The 23640-nt window shown below is 42.0% G+C and overlaps 1 protein-coding gene across 1 annotated transcript in view; it reads left to right on the forward strand.

Annotated features, from left to right (window-relative positions):
- Positions 1-23255, forward strand: part of PHF14 (PHD finger protein 14) — a 144667-nt gene extending 121412 nt beyond the window's left edge. The window contains exons 17-19 of the mRNA XM_086468151.1: positions 15516-15629; positions 21171-21438; positions 22399-23255. Of these exons, the coding sequence (XP_086324277.1) occupies positions 15516-15629; positions 21171-21438; positions 22399-23255 (1239 nt within the window). The remainder of the gene's footprint in view (positions 1-15515; positions 15630-21170; positions 21439-22398) is intronic.
- The last annotated feature ends 385 nt before the right edge of the window (positions 23256-23640 follow it).

Here is a 23640-nt window from a genome sequence, read left to right on the forward strand (position 1 = left end):
CGGCTGAGGAGAGTTTCGTGCTGCCTAAATGAGATGAGGGCTTTGGTTTCTTGTGTGACATGGAACAAAAGATGGTTTTTATCTAGCAGCTGGAAAATATGTGGTTATTCTGAAATTCCCAGGTTCGTGAGGAGCGGTCACACATTGGCACTGGAATGATTTCCTTAAACTGGACCCCAATCTGTAAGGCTGTGTGAAGATCTAACACAAGTCCTTACACCACTTATGCCCTGGTTTAAGAACTTCAGTAATGCCAAACCTTGGCACAGAACTGGACTTCACTATCAAGATGGTAAAAAAAAAAAACACCCAAAAAGTGTGAAATTGCAGCGTACGGGACTTCTTACCAGTTGGCTGAGATATTGCCGGCGGTGCTTTCAGATCTGCTCCCCAGGTATCGTATTTAAAAAATGACTTGGCACAGCCTCTGTTGTTTTCTGGCAAATATACATCGATGGGATAATACATCTATGTGATGAATAATTTATACCATAAAATGTTCCAAAAATAATCAGCCTTGAAATTAACTTAAGATGGGACTTGATTTGTGAATAGCGGGTAAGCTCAGCAGAAAGTTAGTTGGTATTAAATCCCCAAATTAATCCAAATAATCAGATACACTTAGTTGGCAGAAGGCGATTCCCATAGTGTAGGTGGGAAGCTTAGGTTTTAATGAAAAATAAGGTTAAGCCCTGTAAAATATTTCTGGAATGGAGGCTTGCTTTAAATATTTTAATTCTTCTCCACATAGGAATCAGATCTGTCACTTCCAGTACCCCATGGCACTGACTGCCAGGTCCTCGTCACGGACTTCTGGTGCTTGTACTTTCTCTTAGGTGCAGCTTAAAGGTATCCAAAAAATATAGTAAAAATCGGACAATGCAGTACAGCGTTGTCATTCCCGTGATGTTGTCTGAACAAGTCTCTTTTTGACTGGTTAGACAGATGATAGTATGTCTAATACCAGCCAGAAGTTTGAAGAAATTGGAATACAGGATCTTTTTCTTAATGAGGTATTGTTGTTCCACATGCAAACCCAGATTTCTGATTTCGAAGGATAACACTGGGGTAGATGAAAGGCTATTAATTAAAATGTTTTAAAAATAAAGTACCAATTAGGAGAGCAAAATGAAATACCTAGTATTTTCTTCCATTAAACTTTGTCGAAAAGCAGCAGTTATAATAAACCTGGTAAGATTCTGTTTTTCCGGGGGTACGTTCTTAGAAAATTAAGGTTCAAACTATGCACAGTGGACTGTTTTTATCAGAAAACACGCATTTTAATGGTACGTGGTCCAAAAATCGTTTGATTTCCAAGATGCATTTTCTTCTTCCCCGTATTCTTTCTTATCGAGGAGACTGAAGGAGTCGCTTGCTGCTTAACTTCATTCACTGCTTTTTGTAGACAACCCAACAATTACAGATTTTTTTCCAAAGCTGGAACTTTGCAAACTGTCATGAGGTTCTTTTTCTTAATGGGAGAGCAGTAGAATCATTTAATGCCTTCCACAATGCTGATTATTTTATGACAAAAGCATTTCGAATACTGCTGAAAAGCGTGATTAATTCTGATGTCGTACACACGCACCTCATACTGCCTTTAAAATGAAGCAAATTATATTTTCAAGAGGCTTTGTCTCTCACGAACCGGGTTGTTGCTGAGGTAGCCCTGCTTTTCGTAAGCTGTCTTTGACAGTTTTGCTTTTTTTTGCGCCTAAAAATATGTCACTGAAGTAAAAAGAAGCAAGGAGAGCTGGAATTAGAAACCAGCTTGGTCATTAATTATCGCTTTAGTTAAAACAGGCGCCTGATTTCCCTTGGAACATTGAAGAGGTACCTGATTAGTGAAGTGCTAGGCTTAAAAAAAAATTAAATCACGAGCGCGGTGCAGTGATTGTGTAGTTTTAGTGCGTCTGGTTGGAATATACACAATCTAGTGTTTAAATGTCTAAACCTCTAGTTTAGGTGTGGTTTGGTTTAGGTACGATGGCTCTTTCCTGCTCCAGGGTAGTGGTGAAGGCAGGCAGATCTCTCTGGGCGGCTGTTAGAGACGCCACTGCTCCTCCTTCCCTTCGTTAGCTTATGCTTCTGCCCAAACCTGCTTTCAGTTACGGTTTCTCTGGGAAATCGCTCTTCTGCTGAGCTCCGACTTACACTTCCTAAGCCACGGCAAGATGAATTTACAGCCTCCATTAAGGCATCTCTGCTGGGACCTGTCGGCCACTGGGAGAACTCCCAAAAGCAGCTAGCGTCGGGTTGGAGGTAAAGCCGCCGAGCCTGGGGGTGTGCTCACGCAGCGTGAGGGGATAAAACCCACGAGAGCGCTCCTCCGGCCCTGAGCAGCACCTGGGAGCTTTGATGCCTCCTCTTTGGTGTGCAGCCACGCGCCCTCTCCAAGGATGCGAGAAGGCTGAAGGAGTGGTCTGAAGGAAAGGCAGGGGAGCGCTTGCTCCTTGGAGAACGGGAGGCTTTCCCGTGCTTTGGAAATTTCTAGACGTTTGCAGTGTGGAGCAGCATCACGACAGTGAACGTTACGTGTTGAAGAGGCTGTTTTGCGGTGTAAAAGACGGTGGAGATAGTAGTTTTTCTCCGGTTTACATCCCTTTTTAAGCCAAGTCGCCAAAGGAAGATCCATGTGTGAAAGTCACCGAATTGTAGCTGCCAGAGCATCACGGCTTACACCACCGAGACGCGCTCAGGTCTGCTTCATCAGCCCCGTTGTCCTCCTGCTTCCTAGGTTAATGAGCCTTTCGAGGGTGGATAATTAGGGGGTCACGCTGACGGTGGGGTCATAAACAAATTTACCAATAAATTGCAATTGGCTGCTTTCTATTCCCGGCCCTATTGGCAATTTTGATTGTTATTTACTTCATTAGTAGAACACATGTTGGTTTTGAAAGCGTCTGAATGAAAAGTTTACAACTGATTCTTGAATTTTTAACCTTTCGAGCCTTGATTAAATTCTTGGCTGAGATGATACAAGCTGCCAGGAGGGCAGTATTAAAAATCCTATCCATTGTGCATAATCTTTTCTAATTTGAAAACGCATGAAGAATTGAAGACTCACCTGAAAATCGTGTGCGCTTTGCAGTGGCATAAACAAAGGGACTCCTGAGAGGTGCAAAGGGGCGTCTGGAGTCTGGTGGCATCCCGCTCCGCTCTAGTTTTGCAAAGTAGTTTGTACCAAATTCCTGAGACAGATTTCTTTACCTAGAAATATATTTCTTGCCTTATGTTTTGTGTAGAACTAGAGGGTGTGTAATTAAAGAAGAATTATTTATCTTAATTCCTCACTACTCTGACTTTATTACCCTGCGCATTAACTCATCACATCCCCTGTAATTGTATTCTATATGACGGAAGAAGAATTAGATCTTTAATCGTTAGCCCCTGGGTAAGATCTGAACACGTTATCGTAGTTGCCTAATTACCTGCTCGTGTTTACTCTCAAGGTTGGTTTTATTTTAAAGCCTTTCAAAGGACTGCAGCCATATATGTCACTTGAAGTAATGTGTCACTCACCGGCATAAACGACTCGTGCTGCCTGGGCAACATCTAATCGTGTTAAACCAGGAGAGAGAAAGGAAAGCGGGGAACAAACCAAAGGAAGTGCCATTTTTGTGAAGCGCTAAGCAAGTAATGAATTGAGGAGGGTCGAGATTTGCTTTCCATCGTCGAGTTCGATAGGGGTAGCGAGGTTTAGGCGCCGTTCTCGAGCAGAGATTCTCTTAGTGCCGGCCACATTTAATCACACTTTGCAGAAGGCAGCTGGGCATCGCCGATTTGTGCTGTGTCAGCCGCCTTCTGTGCAAAGGAGTGTCTCGGCGCTTGGATTTCAGCATTCTGTAGCAGAAAAGTTCCTTCTTCTTCAAATTGGCTCAGCAAATAGCTTGTGGGGGAATGGAACTGTAAAGGCATTCCAGTCAGCTCGACCAAGAAAGAGCACGGAGATTATGTGGAATTTTAAGATGGCTTTTGAAAAGATTTTGACAAAACCTTTAAAACGAATAGTGCATTGTTAAACTCTGGCAGCAAATTAAGTTTATCTTAGGTTTTTTAGTAAATGTGTCATTCGTAACGGTTGGAAATTATTAACTGGTTCAGTGGTTTGAAACACCTTTGGGCACGTTCGAAAAGTCTTAAGTGTATTTCAGCTGCGTCAAACAGTACCAAAAAGATGTCACGTATGGAAAGCCTTGGAATCGGTAGATGCCGAGATTTCTCGTAGCTACTAATCTCATGAAGACTGAAGGGCAGATGGTATCCTTTTAGATGTGGTATAAATAGCCAAAGAAAAGAAGTGTCAAAAAGGAAATAGCAAGATAACTCAGTATTTCTGGAAGATACACACAAGTGTACTTGGAGTGCGTTAATCACGTATTTATTTTTGGAAGTAGAAGGGCGTCAGCAGATTGATTCAGTCATTGACATAATGAATATTGACTGTGTAACCCATCCTGTGCAATAAATGAGGATACATATCAGGTACTGATATTTGCAAGTATGTGGTGTATTAAATGAATATGCGGTTTGTCCTGCTGTTTTCTTCTAGAGCCTAATGTCTCCACTGCTTGTCATAAGTTGAAAGTATTTCAGAAGGCAGAGGAACTTCAGAGCAAAATTATGTTCTAGATACCTTTTTTTTTTTAAATTGCTGGTGGCAAGAAACTTTGTGAAGGTTATTGTCAGGTGTGTGTATTCCTGTAAGGATAGCTTCAAGAATCTTGCGTATGAAAGGGAACCATGAGAAAATACAAAACCGTTGAGATTTGGGAGATTTGATTTATTAATCTGTTATTAATTCCCTCGCTGGAGTGACCTATAGATCTATTGTTGTCTGTGTGCTGTCTGGGTACAGCATAGCCAGGGACTGAAAAGCTCCTTGATATAAAATAGTAGACTATTCAGAAGACCATTTGTACCCTTTCTCAGGTACCCTGCTTAATATACAATGCATCATTTTACCCAGTGACTCATTCTTCCGTGCAAAGCGACCTGCTTCAGGTAAAGAATAATAAGGTGCTTCAGCAGTCCCTTGGGAAACACGGTTTTGAACCCTAAAAAAGAGGGAAGTGAATTGGTTGTGGTGGTTGAATATGTCTACCCAGTAATTTAGGGCAGCAATCAAGCCACTGTCTGAAAGTAAGGCACTGAGTATGTCTGTCTCTTTTTTTTTTTTTCTTTTTTTTTTTTTCCTTTTTTTTCCTTTTTTTCCTTTTTTTTTCTTTTTTCCCCTTTTTTTTCCTTTTTTTTTCTTTTTTTTTCCTTTTTTTTCCTTTTTTTTTTCCCTTTTTTTTTCCTTTTTTTTCCCCTTTTTTTTTCCTTTTTTTCCCTTTTTTTTTTTCCTTTTTTTTTCCTTTTTTTGTTTTAATTTGAAAAGGGGGGAGGGGAAGTTGTTAGAGAACTTTCACGGTAGTGCCTCTCAGGAGGAGGGATCCAGGGTAACACTGCTGAGTTCTGAATAAAGCCGGTATTTAAACAAACCCTGTTATTTTGAACATTTCCTGTGATGGACTTCAGTGGCTCTACATGCCAGTATGCTCGTTTTCATGGACCTTAATCTGAGGTATCTTAGCGTGTATTTGTTCTAGCATTCCGGTTAAGATCAGGAGTGCAGTTTTGAAAGGAGCCACCCCGTTGCCACCAGTTGCCACGCTTTGGCTCGCTTCGCGGACTGGTCTCAGGAGGGCGCGGACTGGGTGGCTGCCGCGGGACGCTGAAGCTGAGGACGCGTGGTGGCTGCTGGCGGGCACGCCGGCCCTGTGACCCGACCAGTGGTGTCCGTGACACGTGTGCCTGGCTGATCCGCCGCTCCGACTGTCCCTGCTGCACCGCGGTAGCTGCTGGGGTGAAGCGACGGTTAAATCCCCTCTGCTGTGTCAAAGGTACATTTGTGGGTTAGTTTCATCGACTACAAAAGTTATTTCATTCCTGTTTTGGTAAGAGAATTTGTGGAATTCACGTGTTGGTAGTCTCAAGGTTGAAAGCCTAAAAATGAATACAGGGGTGTAGACTGTTAGGGGGTCAAATTTGATCATTTGTGTGTTTGTGGAAGCACTGGGTGCATATGCTTTTAGCAGAAAGAATCTGGGCTACAGTGTTGTTAAGCAACTGTATTTGAGAGTAAGGGACTTGGTGTGCGTTTTCTGCTATGAGATGAGAAACGTAAAAAGGGATTTTCTCTGGTAGATGTAATCTTCAAAAAAACCCAGACCGCAGGGAAACTATTCATGCCTCCTAAAACAAGGCAGTGAAGTTGACATTTAGTGAATTTAGCACCATGTATCACAGAACAGTTTGGGTGGGAAGGGACCTTAAAGACCCTCCAGTCCCACCCCCCTGCCCTGGGCAGGGACACCTCCCACCAGACCAGGTTGCTCCCAGCCCCATCCAGCCTGGCCTTGAGCCCTGCCAGGGAGGGGGCAGCCACAGCTGCTCTGGGCAGCCTGGGCCAGCGCCTCACCGCCCTCACAGGGAAGGATTTCTTCCCAAGATCTCATCTCAATCTCCCCTCTTTCAGTCTGAAATCGTTACCCCTCGTCCTGTCACTGCCCTCCCTGATAAACGGTCCCTCCCCACCTTTCCAGTAGCCCACTTCAAGTGTCATTTACAATGTTCTTAATTAGGGAAGAACAAAGAATTTCCAGGCCTTTCTGAGGATGCTTTGTAACAGCAGTGCGAGCTGTGACCTTCCCGTTCCTGTGGGCTCAGCAAAGGATGGCTGATTCATGTCACGTCTGAAACTCTGTCAAACGGGCTGCGCCTTCCCTTTTTAGCAAACAGCCCATTGTCAGCCCAGCTCAGTTTGACATAACAAAACGTCCTTATGTTTTAGCTGACTACCTTATATTAGTAAGAGTATGTATCTCTATTTAATAATATAAAGTTACATGGAAATTTTCTTTAGTTACTCTAGTGACTAGTGTGAATGAATAGTCAGGGACACCCACAAACCAGTGTTCCTAACATTGGTTTGAAGCTTCTCAAGGGCTGTCCAAGAGGTTTTTTAATTTGGCACGTTCAGATGTTAGATCTGAAAAGGAGGATATAAGAAACAGTTTTACAGGACGCTTTTCTATAGATAGGTTCATTCTTTCAAGATATTTTTATAGCCTTGAGTCAAACTTAAATTTTTGTGCCCTGAAAATAGAGGATGGCACTTTTTAAGAAGGGAGAGAGAGAGAAAAGCAGGATGGGAAAAAATAATGGGAGTGCAAGTAGCACCGTGGGCATAGAAGGGGAAATGCGAGCGAACACACATTCCTAAGAATGAGAAGATTCCACTTGGAGAAATACACAGAAACCCCTGTAGGGGAGAATGGGGTGAATTAAGGAACAGGCAAGTGGAAAGAAGGTGGTAGAGGGCACACAGAGATCTTCCCCCGGAGCAGGGTGAAGTGGTTACAGAAAACCTCTGAAGCACAGGCAGAGAAGTGGGTGCCACGTAAGGAAAGTTCAGGGACCTGTAAAACTTCGGTAATAAACTTGGAGTGCAAAAAATGATGTACTGTGCAATCCCTTTCTTTATTTCATCTTGTTACTGGAAAAAAACCTCCGGAAGTGGGGAAGAGATGAAAACCAGTCTTGATTTAATAAGTAGCCTTTGATGATTTTGTGATGCTTTTGGTGCTCACACATTTTAATATCGCTCTGTTTTGCATTATGTTGGGAAAATCTGGACTTCAAGGAGTTGGAAAGCAAGAATCAGTGCTGATGAAGATGTAAGGAGCTAAATAAATATTACTTAAAGGACTTCTCAAAAGGGAAAAAAATAAAACCAACTATGAATGTGCTGACCCTGTCTTGAGAATTAAGTTAGACATTACAATTTAAAGCTTTGTTCCAACATCTGACAGACACACTCTGCATGCTGATGCATAATATCTGAAGATTGTGTGCTTGAAAGAAAGCCTTTTTGGAGCTACATTCTATTTTTGTTAGAATAAAGCAGCTGCTTTTTGGAGCAGAGATCTTCTGAAGTGCTCAATCTTCTAGTTCAAGTTATTAGCCAAGTATTGTGAGCGAATTTTGTGTGCGCTTTCTCCCAAGCTGCTAAAGTGGAGTGAAGCCAACTACTTCGGCCATGAATTGTGCAAATGTGCAGCTCGACCCTGAGGGCTGGAAGGGAGTTTGCTGCCGTACTTTACTCCGGAGTCGTCACTGCCTCAGCAACCCGAGAGCGTGGAAAGTTTGGGGCGATTTGAGCGTGATTTGGAAAGAGATGCTGATGGAGTTAACTAGTCTTGGAGAGACTCTGTGAATGCTTAAGGACACAACCAGCTGCAGCCCCAAATGCAGCCTTACTCATGGAGCAATCGTGGCTGCAGCACCTTCCACACCCAGTAGCAGGTGGCTTTGTACCTCCCTTGGTCAGAAAGTCTTGTTTTAAACGTTAGGGGTAAGGTGCCCGTGTCATTCTCCAAATAGGTTCAAGTCAACACTTGCAGCGATCCGTGACGCACACGCAGCTACACAATAATCATCACACCCACTGCGGCCGTGGATGCTTGTGATGTGTTGGAGAATCTGTTTTGCAACTTCCATTTTGTTGTTTATTGTGGTTTTTTTTAGATGGGGCGGCGGGGGAAGGATCGAAGAGATCAGAGCAAAACAGGGAAAAAGAAATATGCTGGTCCGGCAGTAATAAGTTATGTTTGTATTGTCTCGAAGAGCTTTCAGAACTCCATAAAATAACTTTTAAATCTCCATAAAATATACAGTTAGGACAAAAATAACTTTGTAAGCTATAGTATATGCCCGTAGCCGAATTCATACTAAGAAAAAATAGCAGGGCAATATATAGGAAGAAAGCGGGGTGGACAAACAAAAGGGAAAAGTGTTGAGTTAGTTTTATGTGCAGTGATAATGGCATAGTCTTGCCCGTATGTTAATATCCTGCAAAAGGATTTTCGTGTAAAATTTGTTGCTCTGGTGCACCAGATAATTACGAAATTATGCAAGACATAGAAGGTGTAGCACAAAAAGGATAGATAGGGGCTTTTTCCCTTTATTGAAGGAATTCTAAAGATTTCTCCTTCATGTTCATACAGAACTTTTCACCAATAATTTCAGCCATCCTGTGATCAATGGCATTAATCCGTGACGGTAACAGGAAAGTTGTATCCCTTTGCGTTACACACACAAGGTGAAATCAATGTGGTGAATCCATATTTTGAAGTTTAACTCCAGTTTTTGTATTCTAATGTGGTTTTATTAATTACAGTGTTTTAAGAGTTGATTTTGAATACAGTTCAGAGAATTCTGGGGTCTGAAAAAAGCAGCCGTTGAGAGGGTAGGTAAAAGAACAGCTTTTGAATGTTGGGAAATAATGAATGATGAGAAGGGGAGTGTTTGTTTTGAAAGGTGGAGAATTCAGTCCAAGGAGAGGTAGGATTAGTACACTGAGTAACGGAAACGTAGGAAATAGGGGAGTTCAAAAGGGGAAACTAATTCAGATTCCAGAGGTTGGTGAGTGATAATCCCTTCAAATGGTAAAGTGTTCTCCTGTTTGCTGTGGTTATTTGCGTGTGATAAAGTTGGAGGAATAAATATGGGAAACATTATTTTGAGAGTGCTCTATCTAGTTTTAAATAGATGTAAATTAATATTTTTCCATGTGGAGGAGGCATCCAGAGAAAACACGTGGCCCTGTTTCCTTTCATACATGTTCAAACACTTGTAGTAAAATAGTAGCAATAGTAGCATCCTCACTTTAAAACAACCGTAAAAGTGGGAATTCACCCTTTGACACTTGGAAATGTAGATTTCAAAGACGTAAGCTGCTTTATCAGTGCTGTAGTTTAGGGCAAGATAGAGGGATAATAAATTGAAACAGATGGGTATTTGTTGGAAACGTCTTGGAACTTTATTAGTTCCTTCGTAGTGTGCAGTGTGCTTGAAGAAAAAACCACAGTGTGAGGCTGAAGAATGTAATTAGGTTTCTATATTTGGAAAACAGAGAGGTTTTTCTTTTTGTTTCTGTCTTTAAAAGAAGGCAGAGGGTTTAGAGCTAGGTTAAGGTTTATTACCTGAACCGAGGTTGTTTCAGAGTCACCTGAGAATGAGACCCCGTTGTGCTGACAGTGTATAAACACAGAAGTCACCGTCTCCTTCTCAAGAAAGAGATGAGATAGCCCAGGACAAACGGCGTTGCCCCTGTGCCTGGCAGCGTAGGAGGTTGGCACATCCACGTTAAAGGCTGCATCTCCTCTCGTTGGGGAGGGCAGAGGGAGAGAGGAGATTGTCGGATGTTGAATAAAATCAGCACAAGGAGAGTGACAAGAAAGAGGAAGGGAAATTGTACAGCGGTGGAGCGTGACTTAAAAGTTTAAAGCCCATGTTCTTACCTGATGAACTAACGCGGGGCAGAATCCTGGGGATGGCAAAGTGGTTGATCTCCCATGGGAGCAGACCGAGAGAAACTTCTCCTGGGGGTTTCCTTTGGCCACCTGTGAGCTCTGGAGGACTACAGGTACCCTGTCTTCTCTAGATTTCCCCAAATTCCAGCTAAGAGGCTGTGAATACTTTCAAAGTGTGCCTCTGGGGTGGATGAGAGAATACGAGGGGCAGGAGCCGGGGATTGGGTGCTGGAGGGATGCTCTGCTTTGGGCCAGGGAGGCACCTTTTCCTGGGCAGCACGGACAACGAGGTCTGGGAGGCGACGAGTGCTTCAGCGCTTCCATAGGCACGTGCTCGTTTCTCCCCACACTCCTTCAGCCTTAAGAAGCTGGTTTCGTGTTTCAGAAAGGGCTTTTTTTAAATTCCCTTTTGCAGGTCTAAAGGGGGACAAACATTTCTACTTTGCTACCGTTAAAAGTCTTTGTTAGTAACTTTGCCTTCCCATTCATTACTGCAGTCATGTTTTCAGAGCCTGGTGTGAGAGATAAACCCTTTGCAAATGAAGACAGCATCCATTTTCTTTCTACCTCAGGCCACACAGAATTGATTGGGGTAATAAAATGACAGTACCATGTAATATACTGACGGCTCTTTAATTTGAAAACTAGTTCCAGGCTGGTTCAAAACTTGTTTAAAGCTAATTTATGGCTTGTCTAATTTTCAACTGGACCAAGGTAAAGGATGATGTATGAAAACTGATGCAGAGTTAACATAATATATTTAAACCTGTCAGCTTGAAATCATCTATACAGGGTTTGTGGGTTGATTTGTTTCAATTCTTTTTTTAGTTTTGGTTTAAAGAAGCAATGGCAGAAAAAACAGCAGATGCTTGGCTGGTATAAATACCATTGTAGGACACTATTTTTCCATCCTCTTGTTTCAAATGCAACTTCTTATGCTTTCTAGCAAAGTATTTGATGCGTGCTTTTTTTTGTGTGCCTTAGCTCTTCGTTTCCTTCAGGGTCAGAAGCTGTGTAGCGTTTGTGTGTCGTGTGAGTCAGCATGTGTGCTAACGGTAGCATGGATTGGTAAACAATGGCAGTATTTTGTTGCCACGGTGTTCACTGTGAACATTCCCTGTGAATACCCATGTCTGTATATACATGTACAATACGTACCTGTCTATGATCTTGTATTTAATGGTCTGGTTTTTAAGAAATAAAAAGGAAAAATAGTCAAGTCCTCAAATGAAGCCACACCATCAGCATAACGTAAATATTTGCCTCTGAAATCTCTCACTTTCGTGTAGCTCCCAAGTGAAACCCCCATCTGCTCTGTAGGCACTATAGACACTTCAGTGTCCCGTGTCGGGGATACTCTGCACAGGAAAGGAGAAAACTGAAAGCACACTGTTTAGGTCTCTTACTCGAGATGCAAGTAGCAAATAGGCCAAATGGGGTGAAGGGGAGAAAAGAACTGAATGAGGGAGGTGCTGCAGCTGGGTGCACCTTTGATCTCTCACCTCCTACCAGGCATTGTCACCTTCCATCTCTGCTGACCTGAATTTTAATAAAAAATAATAAAAATGCTGAAGGTCCAAGACTCAGGATTTAACCAGCTCTGCTTTGGTGTCTGCTGCCCAGACACCAGTCTGGTGCCAAGACTACCAAGCAAGTTCCATCCCTGGACTAGAATATCTAATCTATTATGTATTTGTGTCAACATGTAATTCAAAAAAAAATTAAAAAATTGTTTTTTTCCCAGAACGGTGATTGCTTCAAGCCAATGCTGTTGTGGTATCTTAAACTGCGTGAACGTTTAGGTCATGACAAGAGACGTAGTTCCAAGCAGGGCTGTCTAGCACAGTCTCAGTAGAATGCCTACATATTTCATGTTTCCTCCTCGAGGTTTCGTAAGGATCACGTTCTGGGGAGTTTTGATCAAAATCAGCATTTTACGGGAAAAATGTGATCACTGAGTATTCTGAATTTACTTGTTTGTGTTGCCCTTCTGTTTTGATAAAGAATTTATTAATTAAAATAATTAAATACTGTGATTCGTTAGAAAGCTATGACTTCATCTGTCCAAATTGAAAATGCAGATACATGAGCTTTTGTATGTAGGTTGGAAAATATAATATTAAAAACATTAAAATATAATAATTAAAATATACGAAATGCGAAGAGCTCAAGCAGTAGGAAAGGTGTGAGCCAGATTACTGGTTGTGTAGGTTACGTGTCCAGGAACGGTCATATCCAGCACTGCGAGAGTTGAGGCTCACAGATCAGTGAGAAGTGCCACGTTCATGGTTTTTATTGTACAAGGTTTTGAAAAAAGAAAGAAGTGACTTTTCGCAAAGTCAGTCCAGTCTAATATGATATAGATGATAATTAGGAAGGACAATAAACTAACTTAATTATTTTCGAAACATATTTTTCCTGTTAACACTTCTTCAATAAAAACATTGGTTCAGGTCAGAGGTATTATAGATTTTTTGCTTTTCTTTATAAGAATAAACAGCGCTGATACTTTTTCGGGTAGTTTTATTCGCTGAGTACAAGTGAAGGTACCAGGATTTGCTACCAGAACTATTGCTGGTTTGGCCGTGTGCTCATAACACGCTTCATGAAAGTTCTCCCTTGCACCTTGCAGCGTTTTTATCCTTGGACCTGACATGAAAGGAGCTCATTCCACTTACCGAGTATGTTGATTTCTGAAAGCTGGACTTCACGTGTCGCCGAACTAGTTCACAGCAGCGTAGGTTGCCTTTCTTAGGTATGTTCAGGCTCTGTACAGTTTTCCTAAGAAGCGACAGCCGTGTGACAGGAGAGAATAAAACCGGTGTAATTGGAAAGGGAAATGCATTTTCTCGGCCTGGTGCCTGAATAACGTAGTAAACTCGATTTCCATCCATCTCCTTGAAATGGAAGTATTATATTAGCTAGCTGGTTCTTAAGGAAACTATTGAGAAGGATGGCCAAGCTGCTTGGAAAGAAGATATTTGAGACTTGATGGGAGAATCCATGACGTGCTGGTCCTGTTGAGGCAAGAGGAATGGGACAGGAATGTACGTTTGCCAAGTTGCAGTTGCTCAGACCATTTTTGAAAACCATCGTTGAATACTTTCAAAAATAAGAGACAAAAAAAATGTTGCTACCGTTATCTGGCCACGGGTGATAGCGACGGATTAAGAGTTTGTTCAGACACAAAAGACAGGCAGAATTCAAGGAGAGAAATCACTGAATTCACCAAAGAATTCAGCCAAGTACATCATTTTCTTCCAGCAGATGCGGGGGAACATACTGAGCTGATGGCGATGGTTTCCCTTTCCAGTTCTCAAGGAGCAAACCAAACAGTCCTGGTCAGTACTCGGAGTCAGTCTGTGGCTAATGGGGTCGACAAGAGGAGATAGTCCCATCATCATAGTTTACTGGGAACCCAACTGAGGAGGCCTTTGAGAGAGAGAGGGCGCTTGCCTGTGCAAGTCCAGTTCTGCTGGGGAAAACAGCGAGCCGTCAGGACCAGCACAATACAAAGTTTGTTGCGATGGCATCTAGAGCATGGGGCTTTCAGACAGTCGGTAGAGGAAAATCCGACTTTTGTTATCAGAATGCTAGAGATGTTTCTCCTTGTGGTTCCCTGTGTTTAGCCATGGTGTTGGTATTCTTTTAAGGAACTGAGAAAGCTGAAGAATAGTGTTTTATCATTCCTGTCATGGAATTATTCTGCATGGTAGCTCTACCAAGGTGTCTCATTTTTCCTTTTGTTCCACAGATCTGGTGCTTGTGCCCATAAGACAGTTCATTGCAATGGCAGTTGGGCTTCATTGTTAACATTTTAATTGATGGTATTCTTTAGTCTTCGCTGGAAGCTGTTTCTTTTTTCTGAAATGTCTTCCTCACACTGAACCTTAAACATAAGGTGGTAAGCCAGAGCATGGGCCAGGATGTCCTTTTTCTAAGTCCCAGAGAGGTGGTGCAACAAGCTTTATTTGAAATATTCAAGCCCAGAAGCGATCTTAAAGGGATTCACCTGAAAAGGTGTATGAAATAGAGATATGCCCCCCGCCCCGGCCCAACTTTCTAGCCTCCAGCAGCCCCCTCCATGTATTAATTCTTTTACAATATCTGGTCTTACCTGTGATTCTCCATGTGATTCAGTAACGGTTGCTGGACCACAGCGTTCACTTTTTCCCTTCCAGCAGTCGAGTGTACATTGGGCTAAACGGCAAGTGCTATTACCGTTATGAAATTTTAATCTATTTTCTAGAGGTTGTTATGTTGAAAAACTTATTAATGAGCTTTGCAGCTTGCAGTTTCCAAAAGTATAATCTTGATTTCCTTGCAATTAATGACTGTAGAGAGAAAGTGATATATCAAAAGCACATATTCTGCTTGCTAAGCGATGACATCTAAAGTATCTTCTGTAATGAGCGTTACAACAAGCACAGTAGAGGTAGTACCGATTAATGGGGTTTTTTCTCTGTAGTAAAATATCTCGATCTCTACAGTTATCAAAACCACTGTGTGAAGCAGTGTCGGTATTAAAGTGGGGCTTTTTTTGACTGATCTAGTCATGTTGCGTTGCAAAATCAAGGTAATTTGGAAAATAAAATGTAAACTGCTTAAGAATTATTATTTTCTCTATTTTACTATAAAGTTACTAATAGACGGACAACTCTACTAACTTCTCTAGCTTTACCAGGTTGTGTGCTGTATTGGTTTGCAGTCATTGGTAAAACACATTTTGGGGGGTGGGGGTGGGGGGGTGTTGTTCTAACGTGGTCCCAGCTGGTTTTCAGAGACCTCTGTTTTGAATAAAGGGATGAAACGTAATATTCCCATCCTTGCAGTTCAGGAGCAGGGGTAGGTATGGGCAAAACAAGCATGCTTATTCGGAACCTTGAAATTCTGAAATGCTGTGTAGCTGTTTCATGAGTCTTATAATGAATGCTTTTGTGAAAAAAGCGTTACTGTTTTAAGAGAAAACATATGACAGATGCTTTTGCCACTGGGGTAAAAGAAGTTGCCCAGGGTAAAAAGAGTAGAGTTTTAGACCGCAAGTATTTTTGATTTCTTTGTCCGTGCTTAGAGCACAGTTCCTCTGAAAAGTCTCATTTTCTTGGCGTGCCACGTCAACACGCTGCTGAGGGGTCTATTTGTCTCTGTTGCCCTCAGGACTCCGAGCCGTCAAATGAGGTGGTCTCAGAGGCCCCAGGTAGTGTGGTACCCTCTACCTCAAGAAGTAGCTCTGAAGAGCTGGTATCGGTGGCACAGAAACGTCCAGAAGAGGTAGGACATTCTGTGTCTATTCTTTTCCGAGATGAACTGTTGATGGATACACGTTTGCCTCTGTTTTTCATGTTTTACTCATAGCAGAGACTTTTTAAAGGTAAAGCTCAATCTTACCCTCCCGTTCCAACAACATGCAAGACCAAGGTAAATCTCAGAACCTTGATTAATGGTACCTATAAGCCAAGCATATTCGTCTCCTACATTTTTAATAGTTTCTTATTATCAGTGATTGGGAAAATATTTTTTCTTGTTCCTCTTTCATGCCACGACAGTAAGAGGAGTCCCATTAGATTCTGGCAAATTAAGCTTTATGACACTAAAGAGTCAGAAGTAGAATCTGTACATAGGTGTATAGGTAGATGTAAAGCATTTGTCATCCTTCACTGACTTTAAATACGACTCACTGCTGGGTTATGCAGAGGAGAGACGCCTGCTAATGTGGTGCCTTTTTTTGTGCCCTTGTTTTCCAGTGCTAGTGATGTAGTATGACCTTAAGTCCATACTCCCCATTGTTCTAAGAAAAGGTGCTGCCTTGTAAGGTAGTTCCATAACGTAGCCAATGACCTGGGGTTTTTTTCTGTCCTGGCAGTGCGTGCCTGTCAGAGTACACCATAGCTGGAGGAGAGGTTGTCTGCAGAATTCAGACTCACAACCTCATTTTATGGTGGCAGAGAACCCTTATTATCCTTAAATTAACCCTTCCTGCGAGGAGGAAGTCCTTCCTTTGGAATAGCCTTAACTTTATTAGTCTTGGCTTCCTCAGACAGCTTAGTCGTTACTATTAAAGATGTTCCAAGTACTAGGCAATATAAAGGCTAGTCTTTCCTGCTTTTCAGAGTTCTTTTGACTAGAATCTTCCCAGGAAAGGAGAATATGAAATATTAGCCGTAGGAAATACAGTGCCATTTATTAGTTCTTTAGTGCAGCCTTTAGATAATTATCAAAGACCTTCTTGAATTTCTCCTTTCCTCTGATAGTCTTGTCACTTTGCCTGAAGAAGAGGGAAGTCTGCAGTACAGGGCCAGGAGAATTCTTAAGAGTGTCTTCTGGATTAAGACCGAATAGGTACTTCCCTTATTTTGGAGTATCACCGCATATCCTAAGATAGAAAGTCAGGTTACCACATCTAAGCAGTCCTGAGGGTGAAGTAATACCAACTTGTAGTAATTCTTTTGTATATATTCTTGAGTAACAACGGGACCTCTAGTCTATGGAGGGCCATGGGTTCTGCCTCTTGAATCTCAGCTTTGCCAACTTACCTCACTCCACTGGAGAAATGAAAATTGAGAGCACCGATGGTATTTAAAAATACAAACAGAGGAGAAGTGCTGCAGAAAGAGGAATGAAACATGGTTAGTTAGTAAAAGGCAACCGTGAGGATGATGGGTATACAGGTGTTGCCTTTGTGGAATATAAACAGCTAAACTGGAGGGGAGAGGAGACTTCAGAGAACGGACAGATGGAAATACACCTTTTGAATTTTACTGAATACCTCAGTTATAGTGTACGTTGAAGCTGTTTTACTGAATGTGGGGTGATAAAAGGTTACCTGTGTTTTATAAGGGAATGAGACTGTCTCCAATCATATTTACAGCAGTTCATATAAAAACAGAGAGAGGTGAGTCAGAAAGAGTTTTGCGGTTGGATTTGCAGGGAACCTTGAGAGGGGAGCACCAGTATGGTGAATTTCCAAATTCAGAACCCACCATGAAACAGCCCATCTAAGTTACGCCTGGGTAAGTCAGCACAGTACACAAGCGTCTGAGAATTGCGCCCTAAAAAGCAGGTCTTTAACAAAACGAAACAAAACAAGTGTTGGCAGAGCTTTACTTCAGCTAATGCCTTCTTTATTTCTCATTTTATTTGAAGTCACCTGGTACATCACTCCTTGCTATTCTGTCAGTATCTGCTTAATGAGTTAATAATTGGAATTAACTACAGCTGCTAAGTGATGAATTATTTGTGTAATAATTTATGTCTCATCTGAATTCGACCCATCAGTATCGGTGAGAAGGCAGGTGTTAAGGTAAAGCTCAAATGCAGCCATGGAAAAGAGAAATAGGAGAAAAGATTAAAGAAGGCAGAATGGCTAACAAAGGATTTCAGGAAGACGGAGCAGAATTGAGAAGGATGTGGAAAGTGGTGTTCAAAAAGAGTCTGGGGCTTGCAAACGTGAGGAGAGAGCAATTTCTAGTAGGAGAAAATAAGGAAAATCCCATGAATTGCCACATTAATTTGTATAAACTGTAGTTTTTACCTGCTCACAATTTATTTTCCTCTTAGATAGGCCAGCCTGAATCTCACACTCCGTTACTTGTGTCGTTGGTATTAACTTTGGCATTTGATCACTCAGATGAGGCTTTGTTTGGCTTGTCCAGTCGTTCCTCCTAGTCGAAACCATGGTTGAATGTTGAGTTCTACTCAACAGGAGAGCAGGGCAGCAGCTTCTCCACCCCCTGCCTCCCTTCTACCCAGCCTCTTTTCATGCTCCAAAATCAGATTTAACTCTGCGTGGGACAGGGACAGCGTCCAGCCATGGGGCACATGACAAAAGCCGCCGCAGATGTAATTAGCGTGTCCGGTGTTTAGATTTAGATACCTGTGAAATTTTTGTACCCGTGAAGGATTCAGGAAAGCGTGGGAGTTCACTGGTGCGTTGCAGATGCAGAAACACCGTGGGTTAGGAAATAACCGAACGGTGTTTAAAGTTCAAGCGATCCCTTATTCTGTGTTTTTAAAAGCTGTGCGGTCCTCAATAAAATTTAGGTTGTATAGATTTGAATTCTTGAATGATTTTAATTAGTAGCCATACTACAATAAGGAAGTTTCCTATGTGATTGATAAGTTAATATTGTGTGTATATATATATATATATATATATATATATATATATAAAATTTACTTTTTTTTTTAAGAAGTGGAACTGCAAAGTGGAATTGAAAGCAAAAGTTGATGCATTTGAAAGGGGGCAGATGTGTGCCATCCTAATTTCAGTGTCATCTCATTAGCAGTTTTTTAGGAAACTGTAGAATGACACTGCTTTTTGTAGAATGTTTTACTGAATTACGTAGTTTGTGTGGTTTTCCTCCAACGGTAATGCTTAAAACAGGAATTTTGTCCCCACAACCATTTCGAAATTCAGATCTGCGCTATTGTTAGCGTGCCTTGGGTCAATACATTGAATTGTGTCTCTGATACCACACAGTCTTTACCATGAACTGATGAAAGAAAATTCTCTGGACGTGTGGATTACTTAGGATTCAGAGCTTTTAAAATGTTTTAAATGTATGAATAGACTTGCTTGGATAACGCTGTAATGGTTTGATAAAACTGAAAGGCTGATGAATTAGATTGCATGACCCTTACTGTGTTTTCTGTGGCTGCTTCCATTGTGCATCTGGCAGTTGCAGTATATTTAATAAATGCAGGATTTTAGACGAATGTACAGTACGTTGAAGAAAGTAAAGGTTTGTTTCTAAAGGAGTTTTGCTTTCCCTTTTTCATGTGGTGGCTAAAGAGCAAGGTGGGTGGGCTGGGTCTCGACACCGTTTCTCCTAAGCAGCACTTTAATGTGCTGCAGTGATGGTGTCAGCAGTTTGTTATCTAAGTAAAAAGAGACTAGTTTTGGTAGTGCCCTTCAACCTGAGTCCCGTAAGAGGCATATCCTCTTCTTTAATTAGAAGTCAAATAGAAATCCATGAGTTATGTGTATTAATTTTCTTTGCCATTCCTGTGGCAAATCAATTAATCGCGTTTAATAGTGTGGGCCCAGGGGCTAACAGAGCTGTTCTTTCTGAACGGCTGCATGGCCAGAGCAGCAGAGGTACAGATGAAATGCTGTGCCGTGCTCTCTCTTGGGTAAGAAAAAGAATTAACCAACCCCCTGCTTTCCCCCACAAAAAAAGTGTGTATATGTTCCGGAGCATTTTAGGGTAAAAGATGAATGGCATGGTGGTAGCGTGTGAATGTGAATAGCGTATGTGCTGTGTTAAAACTAGAAAAGCTGTGCAAAGCATTGTGATTCTCAACTAAAGAAAGGTGGAGATGGGTACCCATTGATCTGTTCCTGAACCGTCAGACGTTCAGTGCTTGCAGTTCCTCTGGATAAAGCACAGACTTTCTTCCATCAGTAATGCTCAGCTGAGGGAGAGTGTTTTGTTTTATAGGAGGAGACGTGTCCCACACTTAAGCCATCTGCCGTCAGTCATAAGTATGGTGCAAGCAGCTTAAGAGGATGATAGAGTTCGGTGTTAAAATCATTGCCTTGTTCTTGGAAAATCTGGGGGAGCCATCTGCATTGTTTCAGCTACAAGCAAAGGGAATGTTTCTTAGTTTTTATGAACAGAGTTGGCAGCTGACACTGTCATTTGTTTCTTGAGGTCTCTTCCTGCCTTGGTCTCTGGATAAAACCTTTCCGAACAAGTCCCATTGCCTCTTCTAGTACGAAACCAGATTTTTTTTTAAAAAAAAAACCCAAAGCTATAAACTTCATCAGCAGAGGATCCAATCCATCCTTATGCTATTTTATTACACTGAGATGTTTACTTTTTAAACAAAGTATGATGTAACATACTGAAAGAACTGAATAAAAAGTAATTCCATGGCAAAGCTTGTAATAATGCTCACGTGGTGTTTTCTCCATCTGTTAAATAACTGGCTTTCCATCACCGATATCTTTCATTTGAGAAAATAACTCAATCGTCGTGTAGAATAAGCGTTGGCAAGAAGTAGAAGGATGACTTGCACCCTTAGAGAACACAAGAAAATATTAGAGAAAATATACATTTGTGTGTCTGTCTGCGTGTGTAAATGCAAGGGGTTTATGCTTGTGCTGGTGAAAAGGCTGTGCATTCTTTTCTAAACTGCAGAGGCCTAGCAATATTTTCCCTCCCTTCTGCGTACCTGCTAGCTTGAACTCATTTAACAGAAGAATTGTGGGACACTGTTGTTGCTATAAATATGTTGTTCCTCCTGACACACTGTTAATTGAACAAAAATACAGATACCCAACAGAGGGTGGGTTGGACTGCGTATTTACTCTTGAACACTAAATTCTTTTGTTTATCTGCTGAAGAGCTTTCCTGCTCAGAAAAGTCATTGGAAATTTCCATGCAGTACGGACCTAGCAGACTGTTTTCTGATGAAAAATTATTAGGTGATAATTTACTAGTTATTCTGTACCATAGATAAATAACCCTCCTTTATGCCAGAAGTTGTAGGACTGTGGTTTTGGAACAGAGGTTGATTTGCCCTCTGAACGTGCTGCTGTGCTGAGGTCGGGATACTCATTTGGTGCACCAGCACAGGCATGTTACGGGGCATACCTTAACGAAGAGAAGACAACGTGTTATGTCATCTGTGCCCTCCAACCCCTAGCTGACACGGGATTGATCCCGCTGGTGCGTGTGGTAGTACTTTATCCTGGTTTTAAAACCTCGGAGCGATGGTGGTGTTCTCACATTCGGAGCCTTTTCCTTTGCACCCCTGTTCAAAGCGCCTCACAGAATATTCATTGCACCCCTCTTTGTTTTCTTTAAGCGGCCACGAAGAGCCTCAACAGATCACAGATCTGGAATTGCTAGGCATTCAGAATGTGTTCTGGACTTAAGTCAGGTTCGTTGTAGAGAAGACCGAAATTTGATGACTTGGCTGAAATGTGGTGGTTTGGCCCATAATCCAGCTCCTCGGGTCAGAGCATGGGTTCCAGCCCTCAGACTCGTTTATCAATACAGAGGAGTTGAGTCACCTGTTCAGACCATTTGGCACTCAGGAGATTTGTTTGATTTTACTTTTTATGCTTCTGCAAGTAATTATGATGATCACGGTGGTTCCCATTAATATTTCATAGCGAAAGTGCTAAGCCATATGCCTAAAAAACCTTAGTCTAACTGTGTTAAAAGTGAATTCATAATGAACAGAGAGGAGAACATAATACCTTTGACTACTGAAGTGATTCCTTTGTAAAATAAACTGGGTAATACAGTAAGCGTGGAAGCGCTCCGGAGTTAGGAATTCATATTTTCCGTCTAATCTGTTCACATGACTGTTTTATGTAATCTTCTTAATAACAAAACATAAAGGTCGCAAGATGGCTGGAAAATGCTGTCATTTTTTTGAAGTCAAAATTTATTTATGTGTATTTAAGCTGTAAATGGCCTCATGGAATGAGGGCTTCTCTTAGAAGAACATTATTAATTTCAAAAATGAATTAGGTCTGTTGAAAATTTCCACAAATCCAAGACATTTTTCTTTATTTAACCTTTTCACAGTCTCTGCCCTTTTTTCGAGTACATTCAGTCCTATATCATCTGTTACTCAGGAAGGTATTTAATACACGACTTGGCATCATTTGCATTATACAAGAAGATTAACTTTACAAGCTCTGCTATTAATCTGAGTAGCTCTACATATTGACCTATGAAAGAACATAATTAAGTTAGCTTAATTAAGTTAATTAATTGTTACACTCCGATGAACTTACTATTGAGAGGAAATTAAAGGCAAATAGAAAATGGCATTCATTGGTTTGAAATCATATTTTAAAGGATTTTACAAAGATACATTATATTTTGATGACGAAAATATCTGTTGTGTAATAACCAAAGCAGAGGCAATTAAAAATGTCAAAAGCTAAGAATCCCTGCAGTATTCTCTCTTATGGCCTGACATCCAGCCATATTTCTAAAAGCAATTAAAAAAGCGGGCTAGAAATTTAGAAAATCACTGTTGTGGGGTTTTTTCCGGATCCCCAAATAATTGAATGCAGGAATCGACACCGCTGTCTACAGGCGGCCGGGAGAGGAAAGCACGCCAGAAGAGTTGGGTGAGTGTTGGAATCTGGTGTCGGACTCTCCTTTGGAGGAGAGAAAAGGGGGAAGGATCGAGAGACGGCACAGGGCAGCGAGCGGTGCCGCTCCGAAGCGCACGCTGGCACGTCAGCACCAGGGTGTCTTTCTCGGGCAGGGCTGGAGGGGGAAGGAGAGATGCTCCTGGGAAGGCCGCCGGCGGCTGCGTGGCTGGGGTGAGGAATGCCTGCAGGTTGGCTGCAGGAGGATGTGCAGGGTGGAGGCTGCAGGAGAACATGGAGGGTTGAGGCTGCAGGAAAACGAGCAGGGTTGCGGCTCTAGGAGAATATGCAGGGTTGCAGCTGGAGGAGAATGTGCAGGACTGCAGGTGCAGGAGGACGTGCAGGGTGGAGGCTGCAGGAGAACGTGCAGGGTGGAGGCTGCAGGAGAACGTGCAGGGTTGAGGCTGCAGGAGAACGTGGAGGGTTGCGGCTGCAGGAGAACGTGCAGGGTTGAGGCTGCAGGAGAATGTTCAGGGTCAAGGCTGCAGGAGAACGTGCAGGGTTGCGGCTGCAGGAGAACGTGCAGGACTGCAGGTGCAGGAGAACGTGGAGGGTCAAGGCTGCAGGACAATGTGCAGGACTGCAGGTGCAGGAGAACGTGCAGGGTTGAGGCTGCAGGAGAACGTGGAGGGTTGCAGCCCAGGTCCTGTGCAGGGACAGCCCCCCGCAGGGCTCGGACGGCTGATGGGTCCCCTGGTGAGCAGCGATTCCAAGTAGCTGTAATTAATAAAAAACAAGAGAAAAATGGTGAAACATGTACAAATGTGTCTCAATAAATGCTGCCAAAGGAGCAGTTTATTAATCTGTGAGATTCATTAATTTTACCATCGCTTTAGTTTGAAATTAATTTTTTCTGAACAGTTATTAGATCTCTACTTTTTTTTTTTTTTTCCCCAGGTATATAGATTTTCTGGGTGGCATCCTCAGTGATTTTAGGATTTCATGCTTGCTTTCTGTGGCAAAAATGATTATTTTAACTCAAGTGAAAACAGTATTTTCCCTGAGGTGTTATTCTTTGGCATTTCCAGATCACATGAAAGGGTCATTAATCCGTGGATACATTCTCTGGGAAAAATAGCAGCATTGAAAACGGGAAGCCAGTGGCATTTAGAATCACTTGTGTACAAATTTGTATTCATATTCTGAATACAGATAGGTTGG

This window comes from Leptosomus discolor, chromosome 7, assembly GCF_034619465.1.
Source record: "Leptosomus discolor isolate bLepDis1 chromosome 7, bLepDis1.hap2, whole genome shotgun sequence".
NCBI classification, from domain to species: domain Eukaryota; kingdom Metazoa; phylum Chordata; class Aves; order Leptosomiformes; family Leptosomidae; genus Leptosomus; species Leptosomus discolor.